The sequence below is a fragment of the Rutilus rutilus genome (genome assembly GCF_951802725.1).
Source record: "Rutilus rutilus genome assembly, chromosome: 4".
Taxonomy (NCBI): domain Eukaryota; kingdom Metazoa; phylum Chordata; class Actinopteri; order Cypriniformes; family Leuciscidae; genus Rutilus; species Rutilus rutilus.
Window position 1 is genome coordinate 7,971,641 of NC_140212.1, and position 21,272 is coordinate 7,992,912.

Here is a 21,272-nt window from a genome sequence, read left to right on the forward strand (position 1 = left end):
AATATGTGAAAGTGTGAATAAAGCAGTTTTAAAAGTTTAAAACCCAGGTTAGCACTACTAATAAAATGTGGTAACGTGTTTTCAGCTACCTTTGACCTAAGTGTGAGTCATTTTAAACCGTATTTAAACCAGTCTTTAGCGCTGTCCACTTATAAACGGATCACCCGAAACTGATCTTAATGCCAGCTGTAAAGAGACTCGAGGAACAGTTAATGAGGCATGGATGATTTCCTAGGCTTCTTATAGTATTTTTATACTTGGCCATCTTGTTTCTCACAGATAGTGTCTGACCGCCAGTTCACCTGCTAATGTGACGCTGCCCTCCTCACTTCAAAACTCAAAATAAACTATACTCATTCCACATACTTTGCCGGTCGGTATGGCGATATAGAGTAATGTGCTCATTTCTTGAAATTGTCAGGAGCTCTTAATCCCTTTTGAAGTGCAGCAGCTTGGAGGATCCTCCACCGGGAGCCTCAATCCTATTTCTTAGAGAAAACTGCCTCTTGTTTGACCAGAGAGAGCTATTGGCTTGCTTACCCGCAGTCTGTTCGCGCACATCTGGACTGGCTAGCTCACCACAGAGAGTGAATGACCACAATGACAGACTTCATTGGCCTTATTAGTGCCGGACTGAGTTAGCACCAGACAGGGGAAATGCCAATTTGACACAGTGTGCCACATTCACACAATCTTAATAAGATCCAGCTGTTTTCTTGCTGATCTGATTAGGGAAAGACGTCTTATTGAGGGTCCGAAAGAGGGTCACAAACAGCTGTTGGTCATATGCGACTTAGCAAAATTCAAGTGATGATGTTTTACTTTTTATTTACTAGCTATGGTGTCTCCCAATTACATTAAAATGACAAAGATTTACATTAGCTATATTGATAACATTGTTGTTTTATTTTTAGTGACAATAAATGTCCTTTGAAAAAAACTCTTTTGGCTGAAACTTCTATGGCAAATGTTTTTAAGGGCTAAAATGTGTCCTGATTCATCAATACTTGTTATTCTAAAGAAAAAAAAGTTAGAAGTCTAACTTTAATAACTAGTATTTTGTATTTTTATTTTTACAATTTATTTTCATTGAATATCCTGTTTAACAATGAAATACATCACTTTTTTTTTTTTTTAAGCAGATTTTGTTACCATTTTATATCTAGTCCTTCTCAGTCGTGTATTCATAAAGAAGGCTATTTTATAATTCTTTTTATTTTATTTTATTTTTTATACTTGCAGAATCCTGAGCTGCAGCCTAGCTGTTAGTGTGCATGATCCATATACTGTATATTATTTTATTTTAATGATTCTAACTAAATATCCTGTTTCACAAAAGTGAAACTCTTGCTATGTCTTTCTAATCCTACACTCTTAGAACAAACTTGCTCTTTTGCTAACCCTTCATCCTTCAGTTTTTCTTCTGCATTATTGGTCTTGAGTTTCAATCAGGTGATGACAGAAGGGTTTGATTGGGATGATTGACGGAGGTGGATATATGGAGAGAGACAGATGAGACCTCCTGAACCCACCCACACCTTTCATCTTTCTCTTTCCCTCTCATGCACTATAACCTCTTCTTTTTTCACTCTCTCCAGCTCAGGCTCTCACAGTGGGTCTTGAGGCATTTATTTGCCCCATCAGGATCCGTGGTTGAATCTAAGCGATTATGTAGCGGTCCACATGCGCGCGTGATCGGGAGCTCTGCTTTTGAAGTCTGTCAGATCAGACCCACTCACACACGGATTAAGCTCTTACGGCACCGTCTGGGTCAGAGCGGGGCGCAGGACAGTGCATGCATGCATGGTCTCCCACCGGTGCACTTCTCCAAAATGTTGGTTGTGTAATGTTTGCTGTGAGTTACTACTTACTTCTGTGTGTGTGAGAGAAAAATAGCTGAATTTTGGGCCAGGGATAAATCAGAAAACAAGCCTCCTCTCTGTTTGGTAATTTACATCTGGTATCTGAATGCTGAGTCAGGGCGTTTTTTAAATCAAGAGAAAAGAAAGACTTTTTAACACTTGCATTGCCTGTTCTCCCCCCTTTTTGATACACACCTGTGTAAGCATGAGGGGAATTGACTTCATACATCCACTTAAAATTGATTAAAAGTCAATGCAGAAGTGGTTCAGTTAGTTACAACAACTCTACACTATTAAAAAAAATAAAGTTTCCAAAAGGCCAATCTCTTAGAAGAACCACTTTTGGGTTCCCCAAAGAACCTTTCAGGGAACCTTTTTTTCTTAATGTAAAGAACATTTTAATAATCTAAAGAACCTGTTTCTACTATAAAGAAACATTTGTGTAATGAACAGTTTCCATGAATGTGAAAGTTTTTTTTAATGGAACCTTCTGTTACATCTTTGGTTGAAGCAGAGGAGGAAGCAGGATCCACGTGCAGTAGTCTTTTATTATATAAACTCAAAACTTCACATATACAAGCACAAACTCAGGACTGAGACTCGGGGAACAGAACAACCGCAATGGTGCAACAATAAACAGGAACTGACAAAGACTAAACTAAACACAGGGCTTAAATACAGACAGACAAGCTAAACAAGATAACAAGGGGGCGTGGCTAATCAGAAACACCTGGGGAGACTAATCAACATAACGGGGAACTGCTGAACACGGGACAGGACAGAGGAACACAGATATAAATCATTACATAACAACCCCCCCCCCCCCCCCCCCCCCTCCCCCCCCCCCTCCCCCTCCCCTCTATGGGCGGCTCCCGACGCCCATCAAAACAAAAACAATAGTTCAGGAGGGTGGTGGAGAGGAGGCGGACCCGGGGGCGGGATGGAGGGCCAGGCCCGTGGAGCGGCAGAAGACCTGGAGTCTGTGGCAGGACGGGAGGCCAGGGCGGATCAGGCTGTGCAGGCGGCCAGGGCGGATCAGGCTGAGGAGGTGACCACGGCGGAGAGGACCCTTCGGGTGGCCACGGCGGTGAGGACCCTTCGGTGAGGACCCTTCGGGTGGCCACGGTGGAGAGGACCCTTCGGATGGCCATGGCGGTGAAGGCTTAAATTTTCTTGGGGAGGTTAACGGACTTAGGCTCCGGGTAGGAGGAGTCCAGTGGCGGAGGCGTGTCAGGGCTGGATGAGACAGGCGGTGAAGGCAGGTCAGGGCTGGACGAGTTTTGCGACGAGGGCAGGTCAGGACTGGACAGGACCAGCGATGAAGAGGGCTTTGAGCTGGGCGGGACCAGCGATGAAGAGGGCTTTGAGCTGGACGGGACCAGCGGCGAAGAGGGCTTTGAGCTGGACGGGACCAGCGGCGAAGAGGGCTCTGAGCTGGACGGGACCAGCGGCGAAGGAAGCTCTGTCTCGGGGGGCATGACGCTCTCAGTCTCTGGCTCGGCGGGCATGACGCTCTCAGTCGCAGGCTCGGCGGGCATGACGCTCTCAGTCGCAGGCTCGGCGGGCATGACGCTCTCAGTCGCAGGCTCGGCGGGCATGACGCTCTCAGTCGCAGGCTCGGCGGGCATGACGCTCTCAGTCGCAGGCTCGGCGGGCATGACGCTCTCAGTCGCAGGCTCGGCGGGCATGACGCTCTCAGTCGCAGGCTCGGCGGGCATGACGCTCTCAGTCGCAGGCTCGGCGGGCATGGCTGGGCGGGACCAGCGGCGAAGAGGGCTCTGAGCTGGACGGGACCAGCGGCGAAGAGGGCTCTGAGCTGGACGGGACCAGCGGCGAAGAGGGCTCTGAGCTGGACGGGACCAGCGGCGAAGAGGGCTCTGAGCTGGACGGGACCAGCGGCGAAGGAAGCTCTGTCTCGGGGGGCATGACGCTCTCAGTCTCTGGCTCGGCGGGCATGGCGCTCTCAGTCGCAGGCTCGGCGGGCATGGCGCTCTCAGTCGCAGGCTCGGCGGGCATGGCGCTCTCAGTCGCAGGCTCGGCGGGCATGGCGCTCTCAGTCGCAGGCTCGGCGGGCATGGCGCTCTCAGTCGCAGGCTCGGCGGGCATGGCGCTCTCAGTCGCAGGCTCGGCGGGCATGGCGCTCTCAGTCGCAGGCTCGGCGGGCATGGCGCTCTCAGTCGCAGGCTCGGCGGGCATGGCGCTCTCAGTCGCAGGCTCGGCAGGACTGGCGTGAAGTGCAGGCTCGGCAGGACTGGCGTGAACCGTCTCTGGATCGGCAGAAATGACGTGAACCGTCTCTGGATCGGCAGAAATGACGTGAACCGTCTCTGGATCGGCAGAAATGACGTGAACCGTCTCTGGATCGGCAGAAATGACGTGAACCGTCTCTGGATCGGCAGAAGTGACGTGAAGCTCTGGCTCGGCAGGACTGATGTGAAGTAGCTCAGGCACTGCAGGGCTGACATGAAGAGGCTGAGGCTCGGCAGAGCTGACGTGAAGAGGCTCAGGTTCGGCAGAGCTGACGTGAAGAGGCTCAGGCTCGGCAGCGGCCATGACAGGATCTGGCGTGAATACACTTGCGAGCAGTGTGAGCACTGAAGTTGCCAATATTAAAGTGGCCATGACGTGAATTGGCTCAGTTTTAGGCAATAATGTGAGCCTGCGTGGCTCTTCGTTTGTATAGCCCACAGTAACTGACGATCCGCTCCAAAAAATGGCAAAGTTAATAAATCCTGCAAGCGAGCCTCGAGGACCATCACGAACCAGTTTTGACTGGTAATATTTATTGAGCCCATAACAATAAAAATCAATGAGTGCGTAATCTGGAAAGTCAATGAGGTGTGAAAGGTCTAGGAAATCTCGGGTGTGATCCTCGAGTGGTCGGTTACCTTGACGGAGCTGAAGGATGCGTAATGCTGGATCCATTGTGTGGTCAGTTCTTCTGTTACATCGTTGGTTGAAGCAGAGGAGGAAGCAGGATCCACGTGCAGTAGTCTTTTATTAAATAACCTCAAAACTTCACATATACAAGCACAAACTCAGGACTGAGACTCGGGGGAACAGAACAACCGCAATGGTGCAACAAAAAAAACAGGAACTGACAAAGACTAAACTAAACACAGGGCTTAAATACAGACAGACAAGCTAAACAAGATAACAAGGGGGCGTGGCTAATCAGAAACACCTGGGGAGACTAATCAACATAACGGGGAACTGCTGAACACGGGACAGGACAGAGGAACACAGATATAAATCATTACACCTTCAATGCCAATAAAATCACCTTATTTTTAAGTGTTTAGCATCATTTCTTTGCAGATGCCTCATTGATTAATGTTTTATTATCTAATGCTATGGCATTCAGACATGTTTAAGTTTAATTTAAATGTCCAAATACGGTTGTGAGCAGTAGAAGTCTGGTAACAGAAACGAGCAAGATGGGGAAACTGGTTTAGGGTCTGAGAAAGATTTCCCATGCATTGTACATTATAACAGAAATATGAACCCATGTGGTAACTTTATGACCTGACTGCTGGTTTTCATTGAACATTTCTGCGGTCTGGCCATAGCCCACTTTTTGCTTTGTACCTAATCAGCTCACTTGTACCAGAGAATTGAGTAAATGTATCCGTTCTGTTCTTAATCAGTCCCCGTTAAAGAAGGGATCGAGCTAAAAGCTGTTTGCCGAACACTCAGAAGCTGACTGCTTCCTGCTCTGCCTTGTGTTTTTGTGGTCCAGCGGTACAATTATTTCACAATAACAAACCGCTGGTGGTCCACTATTAGCAGTCAGGCTTCGGCATATGCTTCAGTCAGTTTGTGTGCTGTGTCATGGATTATACAGTGTTGACCGTACATTGTTTTTTCATATAAATTTTTTTATATTTTTTTTTTGCTTGCTTATTGTTGCCTTTTTGAAAGGAAATTGTGCTAGACTTTATTTTTAATAGTCCACTTTAGACATTCTACTAACTATAAGTAACTTCACAACTACATGTCAACTAACTGTCATTAATTTGCAAATACACGTCAACTAACTCATTGAATTTGTAGACAGGTTAGAGTTCAGGTTAGTAGAATAAGTTGACATGTAGTTGCAAAGTTACTTATAGTCAGTAGAATATATTTTGAGGGACCATCAAAGTGTAGTGTTAGCAGATAATAAGAAGTCTAATTCTCCAATGAGAGTTAGTTGATATATAGTTATTATAATGTCTAAAGTGTTACTGTCGAAATAATGTGTTACCAAAAATGTATTCATTAAATTGATCAAAAGTGACAGTATGCATTTGTATTGTTACAAGAGATTTCTACTTCAAATTAATGCTGTTCTTTTGAACTTTGTATTAATCAAAGAATCCTGGAAAAAAAAGATTACAGTTTCCACAAAAATTTTAAGCAACTGTTTTCAACATTGATTATAAAAAAATGTCTTGAGCAGCAAATCAGAAGGGTTTCTGAAGGATCATGTGACGCTGAAGACTGGAGTAATGATGCTGAAAATTCAGCTTTGTTAAAACACTTGTTAAATATATTAAAACACAAAATCATTTACATTTTTATAATATTTCACAATATTGCTGTATTTACTGTATTTTTGATCAAATAAATGTAGCCTTGGTGAGCATAAAAAACATTTTGAACAAACTTTTGAATGGTAGTGTATATGCATTTTTTTTTTTTTTTTTTTTTATATAGATGTATATTTATATGCACAAAAAAAGCATGCATGGATGTACTCTGTGAAAGTCCTGCCATTGAGATGAATGAGAATGCTGACAGATAGCTCAAGTTTTACAGACCTCCTTGCCCCAGGCAGTTAAAGAAAGATCTGCTTTGGCGGTGCTTCATTCTGGCCAAAGTAAAGATGCAACATTTTTGACCTCAGTCCAATTTGTCTTCAAGAAATGGAAATTTAGTGCTGTTAAATCTCACACTTACGTTCCTGAATGACTCAGGCCTGTTTTCATTCTTCAGCTCTCCTACAGAGAGACCGATCAGGGAAGTAAGAGCAGCTGTGAGTGAGTGTGTCCAACTGAGTCTTTTTGCCTCTGCTTCTAACAGGACTGGAAGATCTCTTGATTAAAGCCAAGCTGTGTGATTTTGACTTTCTTTAATGCCCGTGTGTGTGTTTGGTGGGGAAACGAGGGCCATGAGTGTGTATCACAGGTGGTACAGGGCTGTATCGTATTACAGAGGAAGTTAGTGTGTGTGTTCTGAAAAGATGAGACTGGCAGCTTTGACTTCTGCTCATTTCCTCACAGTAATTAGTAAATGCTTATCTGATGCCATGTTTAGCCTGGGAAAGAGAAAAAGAAGGGAGACATGCATGCAGCAAACTCATAAATGGGGCAGACCGGGGCATGACTCAGTGTAATTAGCAAGTAATTAAAAAAAATTATTATTATTATTCAGCTATTTTTATTGCATATATTATTAATAATAATAATAATAATAATAAAAAATATAAATATATATTTATTTTTGTTAATGATTTATAAATTATATTTATAAAAATAAGAACAATAATAACACTAAAAAGAAATATAAAATAACTATTATTCAGTTATATATTCAGTTATTTTTACAAAACATATAATTAATAATATAAACAATAATAACAATAACAGTAACAAAGAAATATAAATATAACATTTTTATAATATAAAATAAAGCTTTTTATAAATGTCAAAAATTATATTACACATGCATGTTTAATTAAAGGTTGTATCAGTGATTTCAGGCCCCAAAAAAAGATCACATTCATCTAATCTTTCCTAATGATCACCAATCACCGACAGGGGGAGGGTGTTGTGAGGTTTTGTGCTGAAGTGTTTTGTTTTGTGCGGAGCTGAAGAAGAAGTTGGCTCGAAACCTCACAACACCCTCCCCCTGTCGGTGATTGGTTGGAACACTATTTGTTTTGGTTTTGAGTGGTTGGTGAAACCAATTGTTTCTGTGTGCAGATCTCAGAGCCTAGGCTGCCTACAGAGACGTGTTTTTTTGACGGCCTGCTTATGGGGCGGGCAGCGGATCGTTAGGAAAGATTAGATGAACGTGATCTTTTTTTGGGGGGGCCTGAAATCACTGATACAACCTTTAATGTTTAAGAAATCGATTTTTGAGGTTTCTATTTTATATTATTTTATTCCATTTGTGTGTGTGTGTGTTTTGCAAAGTCCATGGTCTTCCTGCAGAATTGGGCAACTTTTAGATTGTTGCCGCAAGTTGATTTTAAAAAAAGAATCCAGAGGTTAAAAGACGTACAAATTCGGCTTTCCGACCCATGCTCTGCCTGGTAGCCTGTAGATTTGTATTAGTTGGAGTTTGTACAAGAAAAATGTTAAAAAATGCTTCATTTGCCCCCAATCTCGTCATGCCATCAGTTATTATGACTGACACAAAAAGGAAGAGATACAGAATTTTACTTTCTTCTCATTGCATCCTGGTTGTATTTTCTAGATGATGGATCCCTATTTGTATTGCTCAGATCCTTTTATAGAGCTTGACTAGACACCAGATTCCATCTGTCATCTTCCATTACAACTCAAATTTGTCAGAACCGCAGCTGTCGAACACCACTTCAGTATGACTCGGAAAAAAACCAAGCCTGCCATGGCAGTGTTCAAACACGTGAACTCCTAACCATGTGAGCTTAGATCGGCCCCCCACAACAGATGATGCTATCAGAGGTCATGAACCCCTGAACCCAGCATGTACAGTGAGCATACCAAATAAGTATTCGGAAGATCGTTACAAATATCAGTAGATATACTAAGATATACAAGTTTGTGTGTGCACTCATGTGGTTTGTATTAACAGTCCACAGATCTCATGTCAGATACAGACTTATTCACTATTAGCAGTGGCATTGGATCTTAGACCAATATGAAATGGATCATCAGGGGTTTGCAGGAAAAGGCTATGGCTGTTTGCAAATGTAATACCAGTATATTACTCATTTTGTACTGTGCATTACTTTTTATATTGCAAATATTTTTTTATTTGCTCTTAATTTATATGGCTATTATTTATTTATTTATTTTCCAATTTTGTTTAATAGTTTGGATGTATTCATTTTCACACAGACAAGCACTGTACTGCTGTATGAAAAAATGTGCACACTTACAATACTAAAATAGTATGAGTACTGTTAGTAGTATAGTGTCATGCCACTATACCAGCATTCACTATTTTTATTAATTGAATGCAAAGAGAAGGACATGAGAGCATTACTTCCGTGGATCTGAGTAACATCCTCCTGCTTTTTTATGTTGCCTCAGATTTATCTGCTCAAGTGTGTGTGTTTGTTGCGTGTTTAGTGTATAGCTGGCAGTAGCTCTGCATTCATCTCTAATAGAGATCTACTGTATGAAAACAGAGAACAGATGTGGCGTAAAGGCTCCTCTTCAGATAACCTGACCTTATAAGAGCAAGTCTATAACTTTTTCCCAAAAGCTTATATGAGCTTTTTGGCTTGGACCGGCTGCAGATGATTGCGTCCATGTGTTTGTTCATGTATGTTGTGTAATTATGTTTGGAGACAAAGAACTTCAGAACAGAGACAGTTTGACAAACAATCATCCACCATGAATATAAAGTATATCAAACTGCTTCTTGATTCTGTTTCTTAGTAAATGATTAAGTGACTTGGTCTGTTGTTGCCTCTCTGTTCATCTATGTCTAAGACACATTCCGAGGAAACCATGCGATTTATTTATTATTTTCCTACTCTTTTCTTATTCCTTCATCCAGAATATTCTCCCTCGTAGTCTGTGATCTCTCACTTGCTAAATGCGAATGCTAGAATTGAACTTTCGAAGTTACTCTAACTAAAACCTCTCTTTCTGTTCTCTTAGCCGATTAAAGGATTCAGTCAGAATACCTCTTTTGTATTCTTTCAAATAAAACTTTTTGATGCCTGCTGCATATGCTACTTCTGTTTTCACCACCCTAATTGAAAAGAAACCCAATAGCCCATCTTATAGTGTGAGGGGTTTTCTGACAGCATGACAGTTCTATATAGGATTACAATCCACAATCCACAGGACTCTCAGTAAAGCCACTTCAGGCTTTCATATAACAAAGGCCGTATTTCATTGAGCAGATGGGACATCTGTACGGCACTTCTCACAATGCACCCAGTTTAATTACACTTTCGTTTTTGCATTGATCAGTGTTGAAGAAAGCATGGCACAAATGCATCAGCTTATCTGCCACTTCTCTTTGTTGGTTGGACACTCTGACCTGTAATACAACATCTGTTCTCATCTGACAGAATATCATGTTTTTTTCAGGCCAACAGAAGAAAGGGTTATATTTGAGAAGAGCCTTTAAATGTGTTTTAAAAATATCTCAAATATATCCCAAATTGTTAGATAAACAGTCTAACTTTTTCATTTTGATTGTCAACTGCTTTACTTTCATCCAATATAGAGCGAGACTTGATCCCGCTGGAATGGTTTTACATGTTTGATCCTCTGCAGAAAGCTGCTAATCTCCTGCTTGTAATTTTTTATGTCTTTTAGTGCACTACAGCTGAGGGCTTTGTCTCCAATGTCGGCTTATTAAAACAGCCCTGTTAAGTATGTGTCTTTCCTCTCAAAGGGCTTAAGACTCTCACTTGAAACAAACTTTTAATGATAAAAGCTAAGCAGAGAGTTCATGTGGAATCTGAAAGGGTTTGTCAGAGCCGGTAGTAAGGCAGAGACTTGACCGTGTTGGTCGCTGAGAGTAGGATGTGATTTACGGCAATAATCCTGGCTTTTCTATCAGCGCGGGTTATTCACTTTGATCAGCGGAGATTACACTGCCGTTTCTGTTGGTCTCTCTGCACTTTGTAACCAACACTAATGGTTCAGTAAAGCTTTCAAGCTTAAATGTTCACACACTCCCTGAAAACATGCACACATGCAGTGCATGCATGGCAAAATTATATAGCAATACCACTTACATCCCTACATTTGAAGTATAATTTATGTCTGTAACATAAATGGTGCACACAAATATGTCTTAATTCGAAGAGTTAGGAGTCTCTGAGTATGAAATATCACCAATGAGTTTCACAGAACCTATAAAATGACTTTAGAGAATGAGTAAGTACTGTCAAATTCCCTTTCATCAACTTTAAATTGTTCTCATTTTTTTATTCTACTCCCCAGTTCCTCATGTTCCTCTCATTCATACTTGTTTTGTGAAATCGTTATTAACCAGGTGCTCTTGATTCATTATTCTCTGGTGATATGAAGGCAGAAGGATTCACCCACTGACTCCCCTGCTAAACCATCACTGTAAAATCCTGAGAGTACCTGACCTTGGAAGAAACTCTTTAGTCCATCATTTTCTTCTCCAGGGAATGGAAAAATGACAGATGAGGGAGATAAAATGAAGGGTTTTTGTTCGCCCTCCGAATGTGAATTAATTACACGCATTTTCCTTTCCGGAGGGATGCTAAATTTTCGCCGGCTCTGATGCATAAAGCGCTAGATGGTTTCCGCCAGGCTCGGATGAGCCTTCTGATTTATGCTGGGCTGCTCAGAATCAAAAGCCCGCTCGTGTTTGCACGCACGCACTGTGTGCAGGTACGAACAAGAAAATCCCTGTTAAGTTGTCTTGTGGCACTTTGTCGAGAACAGCGGCAGGAACTTGGGGAATGTTACGTGGCCTCGAGAAGCCCCTGTGCAAAGTGTTAAGGAAGGGGGCAAGCAAAAGAGTCAACAGAGAGCCGGTCTTCTGAAGTGGAGCCAGACCCGATGGCTCCCGTGAGGGACTTCAGGGGTCGGCGGAGCAGGCTCGCTGCTGTCATTTAGCCTGTTTGGTTTGTTCGACCCTTGACCCATAACAAGGGGCAAGGCCGCAGGGCAGGCGTCAGGCGGCGCGCCTGCTTTAATTTGTCCATGAGGAACCTTGTGTATGCAGACACATGAAAGCTAGGGTGGAGAAAGCTATGGAAACTTCAAAACAACTCAATCTTTATCCATCAAAGGGCGATTTTATTGTCTTGAGCGCTTACATTTTTAACACAGGAGTGCAACCAGCATCTCAGAATATCTTTCCAGACTCAAAACTCACCTGTTTCTCTTTCTTTTTCCACTGTATTTCTGCAGGACTGTGGCCTGGTGGTCAGACCAGATCAGCCCTGCGGTTTGGAGCCCATTCCAGGGTCGAGATCTTCAGTAGAGGCCCAGGTCTCGCCTCGGCCTTGCCTCTCAGGAGATGAACCTGGTAGGTTTCTTCCAGGTTTTGAGTTCTTCCAGTAAAGTATCTAAAATTTGAATCAGAAACTTGCTTTTAAGATTTACAGTCCTGTTTTTTACATATAAGGTAGTAACTCAAAAAGTCATACCGGTCACAGATTGTCTGTTTTGTTGACAGATGATAAATTTTCCACCTATTTTTCCTCTGAATGACAGTGTTGGCCCTAAAACCACATTTCAGTTGCAAAGTAGTTAATCGTGCGTTTGGCCATATAAGCACGAGATTCACGGTTTATTAGCCGCTCCACTCGAGGATGGGAAAGGTTTGCTAGTGAGTTTTGGTAATTTATGTCTGCTTTTACAGTGTGATAATGTGATTCATTGCTTGAGTTGAATCATTGCTCAATTAATAGGTTAGGGCCTCAATGCTGACTTTATGGGGGAAAATAATCATTTCATACAGGCTGTCCTTCTGCAGGTTTCGCTTCAGTGAGTATGTTCAGCTGCTAGGCCTTTTAGATGTAAAGCCACCAGGTTAGAGTTCAGAGGAGGTTTTCAGTCAGTGCTATAAAAGTAAAAAGACCGTCCTCAGCAGGGTAGTGCATCAAAGACAGCGGGGAACTACTTTAACTAACTGTTCGAGATGGAGTTATAAACTTTGTTTGTGTGTGAGAACCCATCTAATTACATTTCCTTCTGAAACTCGAAAATCTGAAAGTTAAATCAAGGTGTATTTATCAAATGCACAACAATACAGAATGCAACCGTAATCTCCAAATAAATGACAATGAAATTATGCGAGCTAAATACATTTTATGGATAAAAGGTCCAAAGAAAAAGAGCAATTAAAGAGAAAAATATGTGATTTATATAACTGGTCCAGCTGCAAAGTTTCCCACCTAATTCAGCATTTTATGGTCAACTTTTGATATACAGCTGTAGAAGGCTTAAACCTTCACAGAGATTCACTCCACTGTGAATCACATGCGAACACTGTAATTTGAGTAGATGTTGTCATAGAAATTTAGTATAGTCCACTATAAAGAATATTTTACATCTCTGTCAGGTCGTTGGGTCGTCCCTTGCCTGAGCTGCTCAGATAACAGGACTTGTGATTGGAGAGAGGTTGCCTGGCAACCCGACAGATGTTATCACCCCTTGCTGGACCAACCTCAGTTGCAAACCTGCATGATGGACCGGAAGGTGAGGAACCAGGAACCAAAAACAGATTTGTGTGTGAGCGTGTGTGTGTGTGTGTGTGTGTGTGTGTGTGTGTGTGTGTGTGTGTGTGTGTGTGTGTGTGTGTGTGTGTGTGTGTTTGAAAGAAGTCTCTTATTCTCACCAATGCTACATTTATTTGATCATAATACAGTAATATTGTGAAATATTATTACAATTTAAAATAACTGGTTTCTGTTTTAATATACTTGAAAATATAATGTATTTCTGTGATGGCAACGCTGAATTTTCAGTATCATTACTCCATTACATTTCTTATTATTGTCCATGTTGAAAACGAATATTTCTGTGGAAACCATGATACGTATTTTTCAGGATTCTTTTTTAGGATGAAAAAAAGTTTAAATGAACAGCAGTTATTTGAAATAGAAATCTTTTCTAACATTATAAATGTCTTTACAGTCATTTTTGATAATTTAACAATTAAAAAAAAAAAAAAAACTCTTACTGACTTCAAACTTTTGAACGGTAGTGTAAAGGCCCATTCACACCAAGAATGATGATAACTATAAAGATTACGATAAAGATATATTCTAAATATTGTTCTCAGTATTGAAGAATAGCAGAATTCACACCACAGCTATAACGACAACACCACATATAAACAATATTGTTGGAATCACTTTTAGAACGATTTTATCTAGCCGATGAACGATAAAAACTTTGACAGCCAATCAGAATCCATCCTGCTATAACGATCTCAAGCATTTAAAGTGGCAGACAAGCATGCGCTTAGAATAAACAGAATGGTATCATCCGCAGAAATGGATGCTAATATAGTTATTGTTGTAGTTATCGTTGTTTGTGTACACGGGACAATATTCGAATGACTCGTTAATGGAAATTATTATAAAGTGTTTACAGTACTCAGTTTAAATCAACTGTTTGAAATTGCTCTCTTCCTTGATGTTAAAATACATTTCACTGGTTCTTCTGCAGCTGACAGCTTTTCCATGTGTGTATATACCGTACTGAAGAATAAATTAATGTGGAAGGCAAATAGCATTGAAGTTCCATTGGCAGAGAGCAGCTGTTGATCAGAGACTAACAGCAGGTGCTGAGCTCACATCAGCCGCATGATTCAATTACACTGCTGCTTTTAAATATGTGCGTATAAGTATGCTGTAAATTCCTCAGAAAGAAGAGGGAAAAGGATTCTGGGAAAGAAAACCATATTCTCTTGTGTTCTACATTTTATTTTTATTTTTTATTTTAGTTTTTTAGCTTAATGTGATCTGCTCACCTCCTGTGTTTTGGGTTGTTTTTTTAAATTATTGCCTAAAGCCCAGCAGGGGTTTTCAGAGCCGTGTGTCAAGCCTACAGTCTGTTCCCCCTTCAAACACTCCCTCAGCGCTCATCTTGACAGCATGACTCTTTCCACTTTTCTCGATATAAGACTCACAAGATCAGATCTGACACAAAAAATAACCACATTACACAAGGGCCCAAGCTCTCGCTATACAGACAAACCACAACCTTCTGACTGCGAGCCCTTCCAACAGGAAAACAGTGACTCTTCAGGAAAGATTGTTTCAAATAAAAGAGCTTTAGATTGTCAAGGACTAGAGTTATACTCATGAATTTGTTTCATGTTAAATCCATTTCTGCAGTCTCAAGGCAGCCCTGTGCTTCGGTTTGAGTTCACAGTGTCATTTCAAATTTGTATGCTGTTAATTTTCTTGTACAAAATACATTTATCTTATTTACAGCCTCTGGACACTGTATGAACTGTTGTTGTATGCCACAAGTGAAAAAAAACAACAACTTATTTTGTATTCCACTGGGGAAAAAAATACAGAATACAGGTTCGGAACAACATGAGTGCAACTTCTGACTTCTTGCTGAAAGTATTTGTCCTTAATCTTGTAAGTATGTCTCCAATGCCCACTCCCTGAGATCTTGTGATTTAGACTGGCATTCCTGCCAACTTCACTCCAGAAGCGCACACACAGACGCACATCCAAGCTTATCAGACTCTTTTGAAGTGCTTCGTGGCAGCTGTGATGCTCAGCAGAGCATATTGTAATTATTACCCTTATAATGACATTATTTATTCACTTCCTTGCATTTGGGTTGATTGACTGCAGTCTGGTGCTCATAAGGGACTTTTTAATAATTGGAATAATCATAATTATGTAGGCCTATTTATTTAGCTTTCATTCAATAATTTTTTTTTTTTTTTTTGCATTAATCCTTTTTTGACCTTTCTTTCAGTGATTTAAATAAAATAAAATAAAATAAATCAGTTTTTGAATTGGTAAGATTTATACCAGTCTAATACTATAAATATGCCGTATTCATTACACTAATATACTTGAAGTACTTACTGTATACTAGAAGCTTCCTGAAAAAGAAGTTAGTAGTATTTTGGACCAACATAAATCCTCACATGAGATAAAGAGACTAAAATTAGTAGCTTAGAAAAAGCGGTTTCATTTTACACAGGAGTGGGCCCAGTCTTGGGTGTAATTAATTACATATAATTTAATGCAATACTTTTTAGAATAGAATAGAATAGAATCTTTATTGTCATTGTCACAGGTACAACGAAATTTAAAGTGCTCTCCAGTCAGTGCATCATTCATTGAGTCTGTAAAAATATAATTTAAGTGCTAGTGCTAGTTATAAGAACATATAGCAGCATTAGCAGCATACATAAACACACACAGTCATACACACCCAGTCATAGCATAAAAAAGAGAGATACTAGAGAGACTAATAAAGAGACTTTTAGAGAGACTAATTAACAGTAATCAAATTGCATTGTTGAATGTTCAATTAGTAGCTAGTAATTAATTACTTTTTTAGAGTAACTTACCCAACACTGGACCCCTCTTGGAGGCAGCCATGTTGAGATCACATGACCAACAGAATAATAATTTGGTATTATGTTTTAAAAACCTTTTGGAAAGATCTGTTGTAAAAGAAGATGCATAGTAAAACACAAAGACTGACTTGCGCCTTTTAATTGAAGGATTGTGTGTACTGTGCAGTCTATTTTTTGACTTGACAAGATCTGGGTTTAAGAAGTCAGTCCATGTCTTACAACATCTGACGTATGTGCATGTTTTCACCCAGGTCCTGTTTATCGGTGACTCCACCAATCGAGGGATGATGTACTACCTGATGGAAAGGGTGAACACCACGCTGGAGGACTGGGACAAGGCCCACGACACCATCGTCTACCACAACCTGAACCAGGGCCGAACTATCGTCAGCTACTCCTATTACCCACAATTCTGGCTGCCAAAGTCCCAGAGACCCACCTTCCAAAGAGCTCTGCAGCAACTTCTAGAAAGGTGTGTGTGTGTGTGTGTGTGTGTGTGTACATGCACGCTGGAGGACGTTTGTGGCTGTGGCTGTGGCTCCATGTGGCTGTGGATTGCACCCATTAAGCTGTGAATGTGAGGGTTTGGTGTCGGTGGTAAAGGCCTTGTTAACACACTGAATGACTCTGGCAGCGTGTTTGATGGTGGGATGTGGGCTGTATGTGGTTGGCAGTCTGTGTGTCAGATCAGAGTATCTCAGCAGGAACGGTAACCGCTGCTGGCTCAGCGCGCTGTTGATCTCACACAGCTACTGATGTGGGCAGAAGGGTGGGATATGCAGCACAGATGTGATTGTGTTTGTGTTTGAGTGTGTTTTAGTGTGCATCTGTTAGGGACGTGTTTTGGGAGCTGCTTGAATGATCTGACACTTTTTGTTTTTGCAAAATGAAATTAATAAGCAGGATTTCGATTTTGTTTTAGTGGTGGAAAACGAAACAGTTTGCAGTTTGAATACATTTTATTTATTTTTTTATTTGGAATTGTGGGTCAGTTCTTGGCATCAAGTGGTGTTGATCTTTAACCTCTCCTTTAAAACCACTTCCACCGGGACAGGTCACAACCCCTGGAGAACTCACCTCAGACAGTGCTGGTCGCTGGAGGGGTGCAGTGGCTGAACCTGAACCATTTGAGGACCATTCAACAGGTTTTACAGAGGTAAACATGTACACAAATGCCACACAAATGCCACAGCCTGTTCATTATTAGCTTGAGTTGACCACATTTTAATTAACAAAGTTCCAATGGCAAATACTTTTCTTCCTTTATAAGGTTGCTGGTTTTGCTTTGTGTGGTTTCTACCAATCTGACTGTGTGGCTTTTAATACTTAACATCATATCTCTAATTTATCTCCAAGGGAGGGTCTCGAGAACATCATGGTGGTGGTGAAGTCTTTAGGAATGGGTTTCCATCTGCCTGTGGATGGTATTCGCTCCCTTCCACTGGTAAGGACCACTGGAGACCATGAGAGGTCCTTGGATCTGGTCTGTATTTATTCATTTATTGACAGTCTTTATCATCTTCATTCATTGGTTCTAGAATGGAGTGCAAGAACTCTATAATGTGAACAAGAATATTCTGGAAAGTGCCAAGCGTCTTGGATTTGAGGTCATTGACACTCTCAGCATCACTATGGGTCGTTATAAGGAGTTCCTGCAGGGACGATGTGCCTGCCATTTTCATGAGGTAAAAGAAAAAAAAAGAGATTAACACTACCGTTCAAAAGTTTGTGGTAGAAATGAATATTTTTATAAACTGAGAACTCATTATAAAAGGATGCATTTATAATATTTATTTCAAATAAATGCTGTTCTTTTGAAGTGCTGTTCTTTCTAATCACCAATAACCTTTTCAAGGATCATTGGACACTGATTACACAATCTTACAGGCCCCAAACGGTTCAATAGTAATTCTGTACTACAGTAAAAAGTGTTATACAATGATTTAAAATGAATGAAAGCCCAGTTACGCCTCGCATAGACACTTCTATTCATTTAAAGCCATTTTAAATTTTAAAGCCAACTTATTTTAATAACCATGTTGTTGAACTTGGGTCTCTGTATTGGCTAATTCTGTAAATTTGTATCTGTAGTTATATTATTATGGATGTAATTCACTGCGCAGAAGGCAAATCTAATTGACATTGTGTTTTTTTAGATCCACACATACATGTGTGTGAATGAAACAGTTCTACCAATCGCACTCCCAGATCCTGCTAGAAACACTTTTCCAGCCTTCCAGTCCCATAAATCTTTTACAAGAGAAGCCATTCCTTTTTTTACTTCACCCTAAATGTGATTTGCGGATCAGTTAATGAGTAATTAGCAATTAGGCAGGTTTTTATTAGCCAATAAAGAGCAGGTTGGGAACAGATGTATTAGCTCACTAAGTGTGTGAAGTGGTGGTAGAAACACCAAACCTGCTCACATATGGGACTGATATCACTGTAGAGTGGCCACATCTGACAACAGCCCAGCAGATTTAGACCAGACAAACTTAACGACACATAAGGGTCTTTAGCTTAAGTTTTAAAGGAGCCGTTGTTTGGTTTTTTCTTTTTCTTTTTTTGTTGTTATTTAGTGCTCAGAGGAAACAAGTTCTTAACTGTTAAGTATTTTGTAGAGCAGGGAGCTAATAAGAATTGGCCATTTAAAGAGGATATAAAACTGAAAGGGGATAAAGACTAGATTCCTAATTTAAAAAATGTGTCCCATGTCAGAGAACGGAGCCACACACGCAGATAGGTTATTTGCTTACATGATCAAAATCTCTCATTCCCTGTGTATTGGGTGCAACAGTCGGGGTCTGGAAGTAAAAACTGCCCATTTTCTCCATTAGGAAATAGATTTTTAACAGTAACTTATGAACCATTAAAGACAGACAATGTGAGCTTCAAAGTTGTTAACCAATGCTATATGCTTTTGTTGAAGCGATCAACCCGCATTGTTTCAACTTATTTTTGAAATAATTGTTTAACAGCTGAATTTGTGGGGGAAAACTACATTGTCCATGAGGAAAATCCCACCAATCTGGGAGTCGTAACCAGGCAATTTTTTTCTATAGATGAATACTTTTACATTTCTCCATTTTTAATTGTTGTTCGCAGTGCTTCATGGGATTGTAGTTTTTTCCCCTTATTAAAGCCATTAAGTACACATCCTTGTACCTTTGTCTTTTTGTCCCATTTTCAAATACTTTTTTGCTTCAAATAAACTTTGCATTGTTGTGATTTTGTGATTCGCCTTGTTGCTGGTTGGCTTGGTTCCTGACTTATAAATCTTTAACGAAGACTTTTTTAAATTCCCAGTGGGAAAAATACTTCTCAATGCTGCTGAAAAAGTGGATGGGCACTAATGCTTTAATATGGCAAAGATCAGGGGTTTTCAAACCTGTGTTGGAGCACCCCACTGCACATTTTGTATGTCAACTCCTCATCATTAGTAGAGACTCCAAGACCTGAATTGGGTGTAGATGAGGGAGACAGGGACAGGGGCAGGTTTGAAAACCCCTGGCATAGATCATCGATTAGCTCAGATGATTCTAAAGAAATCAGATTGACCAAGAAATGTCTTTGAAGATCATTTTACTTTGTTTGCAGGTCTATAAGCTTCCCTTTCCAACTGCTGCTTCCCAAAGTAATTTGAAGATCCTGAAGCTTGGTGGAGAAAGTGGGAACCCGGCCAACGAGCAAACGGGGCTTCAACAGCACGAGGATCCATCGTCTCCACCTGACGTGTCCTACCACGTAAAGGGACCAGTGAACGCGGTGTACTCTGAGATCTTCCTCAGCAGGATATGTGTGAATCACGCCGTCAACGGGACCATTCGCCAACAGTGACAAAAAGACATTTAGCGGCTGGTGACGCTAACCTGTGCTTGTTGTTCAGGTGTGTGTGTGTCTGAATGAGCTATGTATATGTATATATATATGTGTATGTGTGTGTGTGTGTGTGCTCAATGTGTTGAGAAAGGGCTAAATTGTGCACACCGATTGGTCTAAATCAGTGGTTCTCAAACTTTTTCGTCATAAACCTTAAACCTTTAAAAAAAATCCCCGGGGGGCGCACCCCACACTTTGAGAACCACTGGTCTAAATCTACTAAACCATATGCTGTATCAAAGTGGTAAATTGGAGGGCGAGTTAGGTAGGTGTCTGTTTGTGCATGTGTGTTTCTGTGTAGAGCGATCCAGATGGAAAAGGGGTGCGGAGGGTTCAATGAGACCCCCTGAAGCCCTGTCAAATGACTTTGGCAGCTGTGGCTTAAGGGCAGGCAGTGGCTGCAGTGCGATGCTGATGAAAAAAACTGTGAAGACAGTTCTTCAAACAGCCTTTCAAAAACGTTCCTACAACGCTCATGCAACATTCCCACAATGCTACTACTGCTGAACCATGGGCTGAAATGTTCCCAACATGTTTTGGGAACGTTTTGCAGCTGCTATGGAGTGCCTTTGATGTCACCCTGCCTCACATTGTCACTTTTATGGAAGCTCGGGCAATGTTTTGAAGTCTAGCTTTACACCCCCTTTCCTTCACATGCCAGGTTCATCAAGTATTTATGAAGTATGTTCTATGCCAAAGGTCTTATGAAGTATATTTTATGTTGTAGTATTACTGTCTTATGTTCCTCACACATATTTCTATGTTTATTTTCTATTTCTACATTTATTTTTCTACCAGTGTTTTCTAGTGCCTTTAATAATAATCTGTGTAAAATGTTATAAATGCTGTTTACAAAGAAGAGGTTATTTATACTTTTTTGATGGTAAGAATTTTTATATTGTTGCTGGATTTACTCTAAATTGCTGGAATGCATGATGTTTCGGTTGTCCATAATTTACGTTAAACAGGAAGTGGTGCTGGAAGTTTGAAATGTCTCATAAAATAACGTATCTTCCCACCAGTTACTTGAAGTAATATAAAAGAACCCATGAACCCGCATGAGGTGACACGTAAAGATTCCGCAGCGCGTGATTACTCTCTTATTGACATGAGTTTTAGGGTCAATTTATTACATATGTTTTGAATTTTATAAAGGGCTGTGCCAAGGTATCTGTCTGGTTGTAACCTACATGAAATGTGTGATTCCAACAGTCAACATGAAATGTAACTTAACATCACAAACAATTAAAAATGTATATTTTCATAATT

The 21,272-nt window shown here is 40.7% G+C and overlaps 1 protein-coding gene across 1 annotated transcript in view; it reads left to right on the top strand.

Annotated features, from left to right (window-relative positions):
• The window catches only part of cped1 (cadherin-like and PC-esterase domain containing 1), a 49,472-nt gene extending 28,200 nt beyond the window's left edge, over positions 1–21,272 (top strand). The window contains exons 15-21 of the mRNA XM_084406226.1: positions 11,969–12,086; positions 13,125–13,261; positions 16,376–16,596; positions 17,179–17,280; positions 17,481–17,568; positions 17,663–17,809; positions 19,722–21,272. Coding sequence (XP_084262352.1) covers positions 11,969–12,086; positions 13,125–13,261; positions 16,376–16,596; positions 17,179–17,280; positions 17,481–17,568; positions 17,663–17,809; positions 19,722–19,961 — 1,053 coding nt within the window. The 3' untranslated portion in view covers positions 19,962–21,272. The remainder of the gene's footprint in view (positions 1–11,968; positions 12,087–13,124; positions 13,262–16,375; positions 16,597–17,178; positions 17,281–17,480; positions 17,569–17,662; positions 17,810–19,721) is intronic.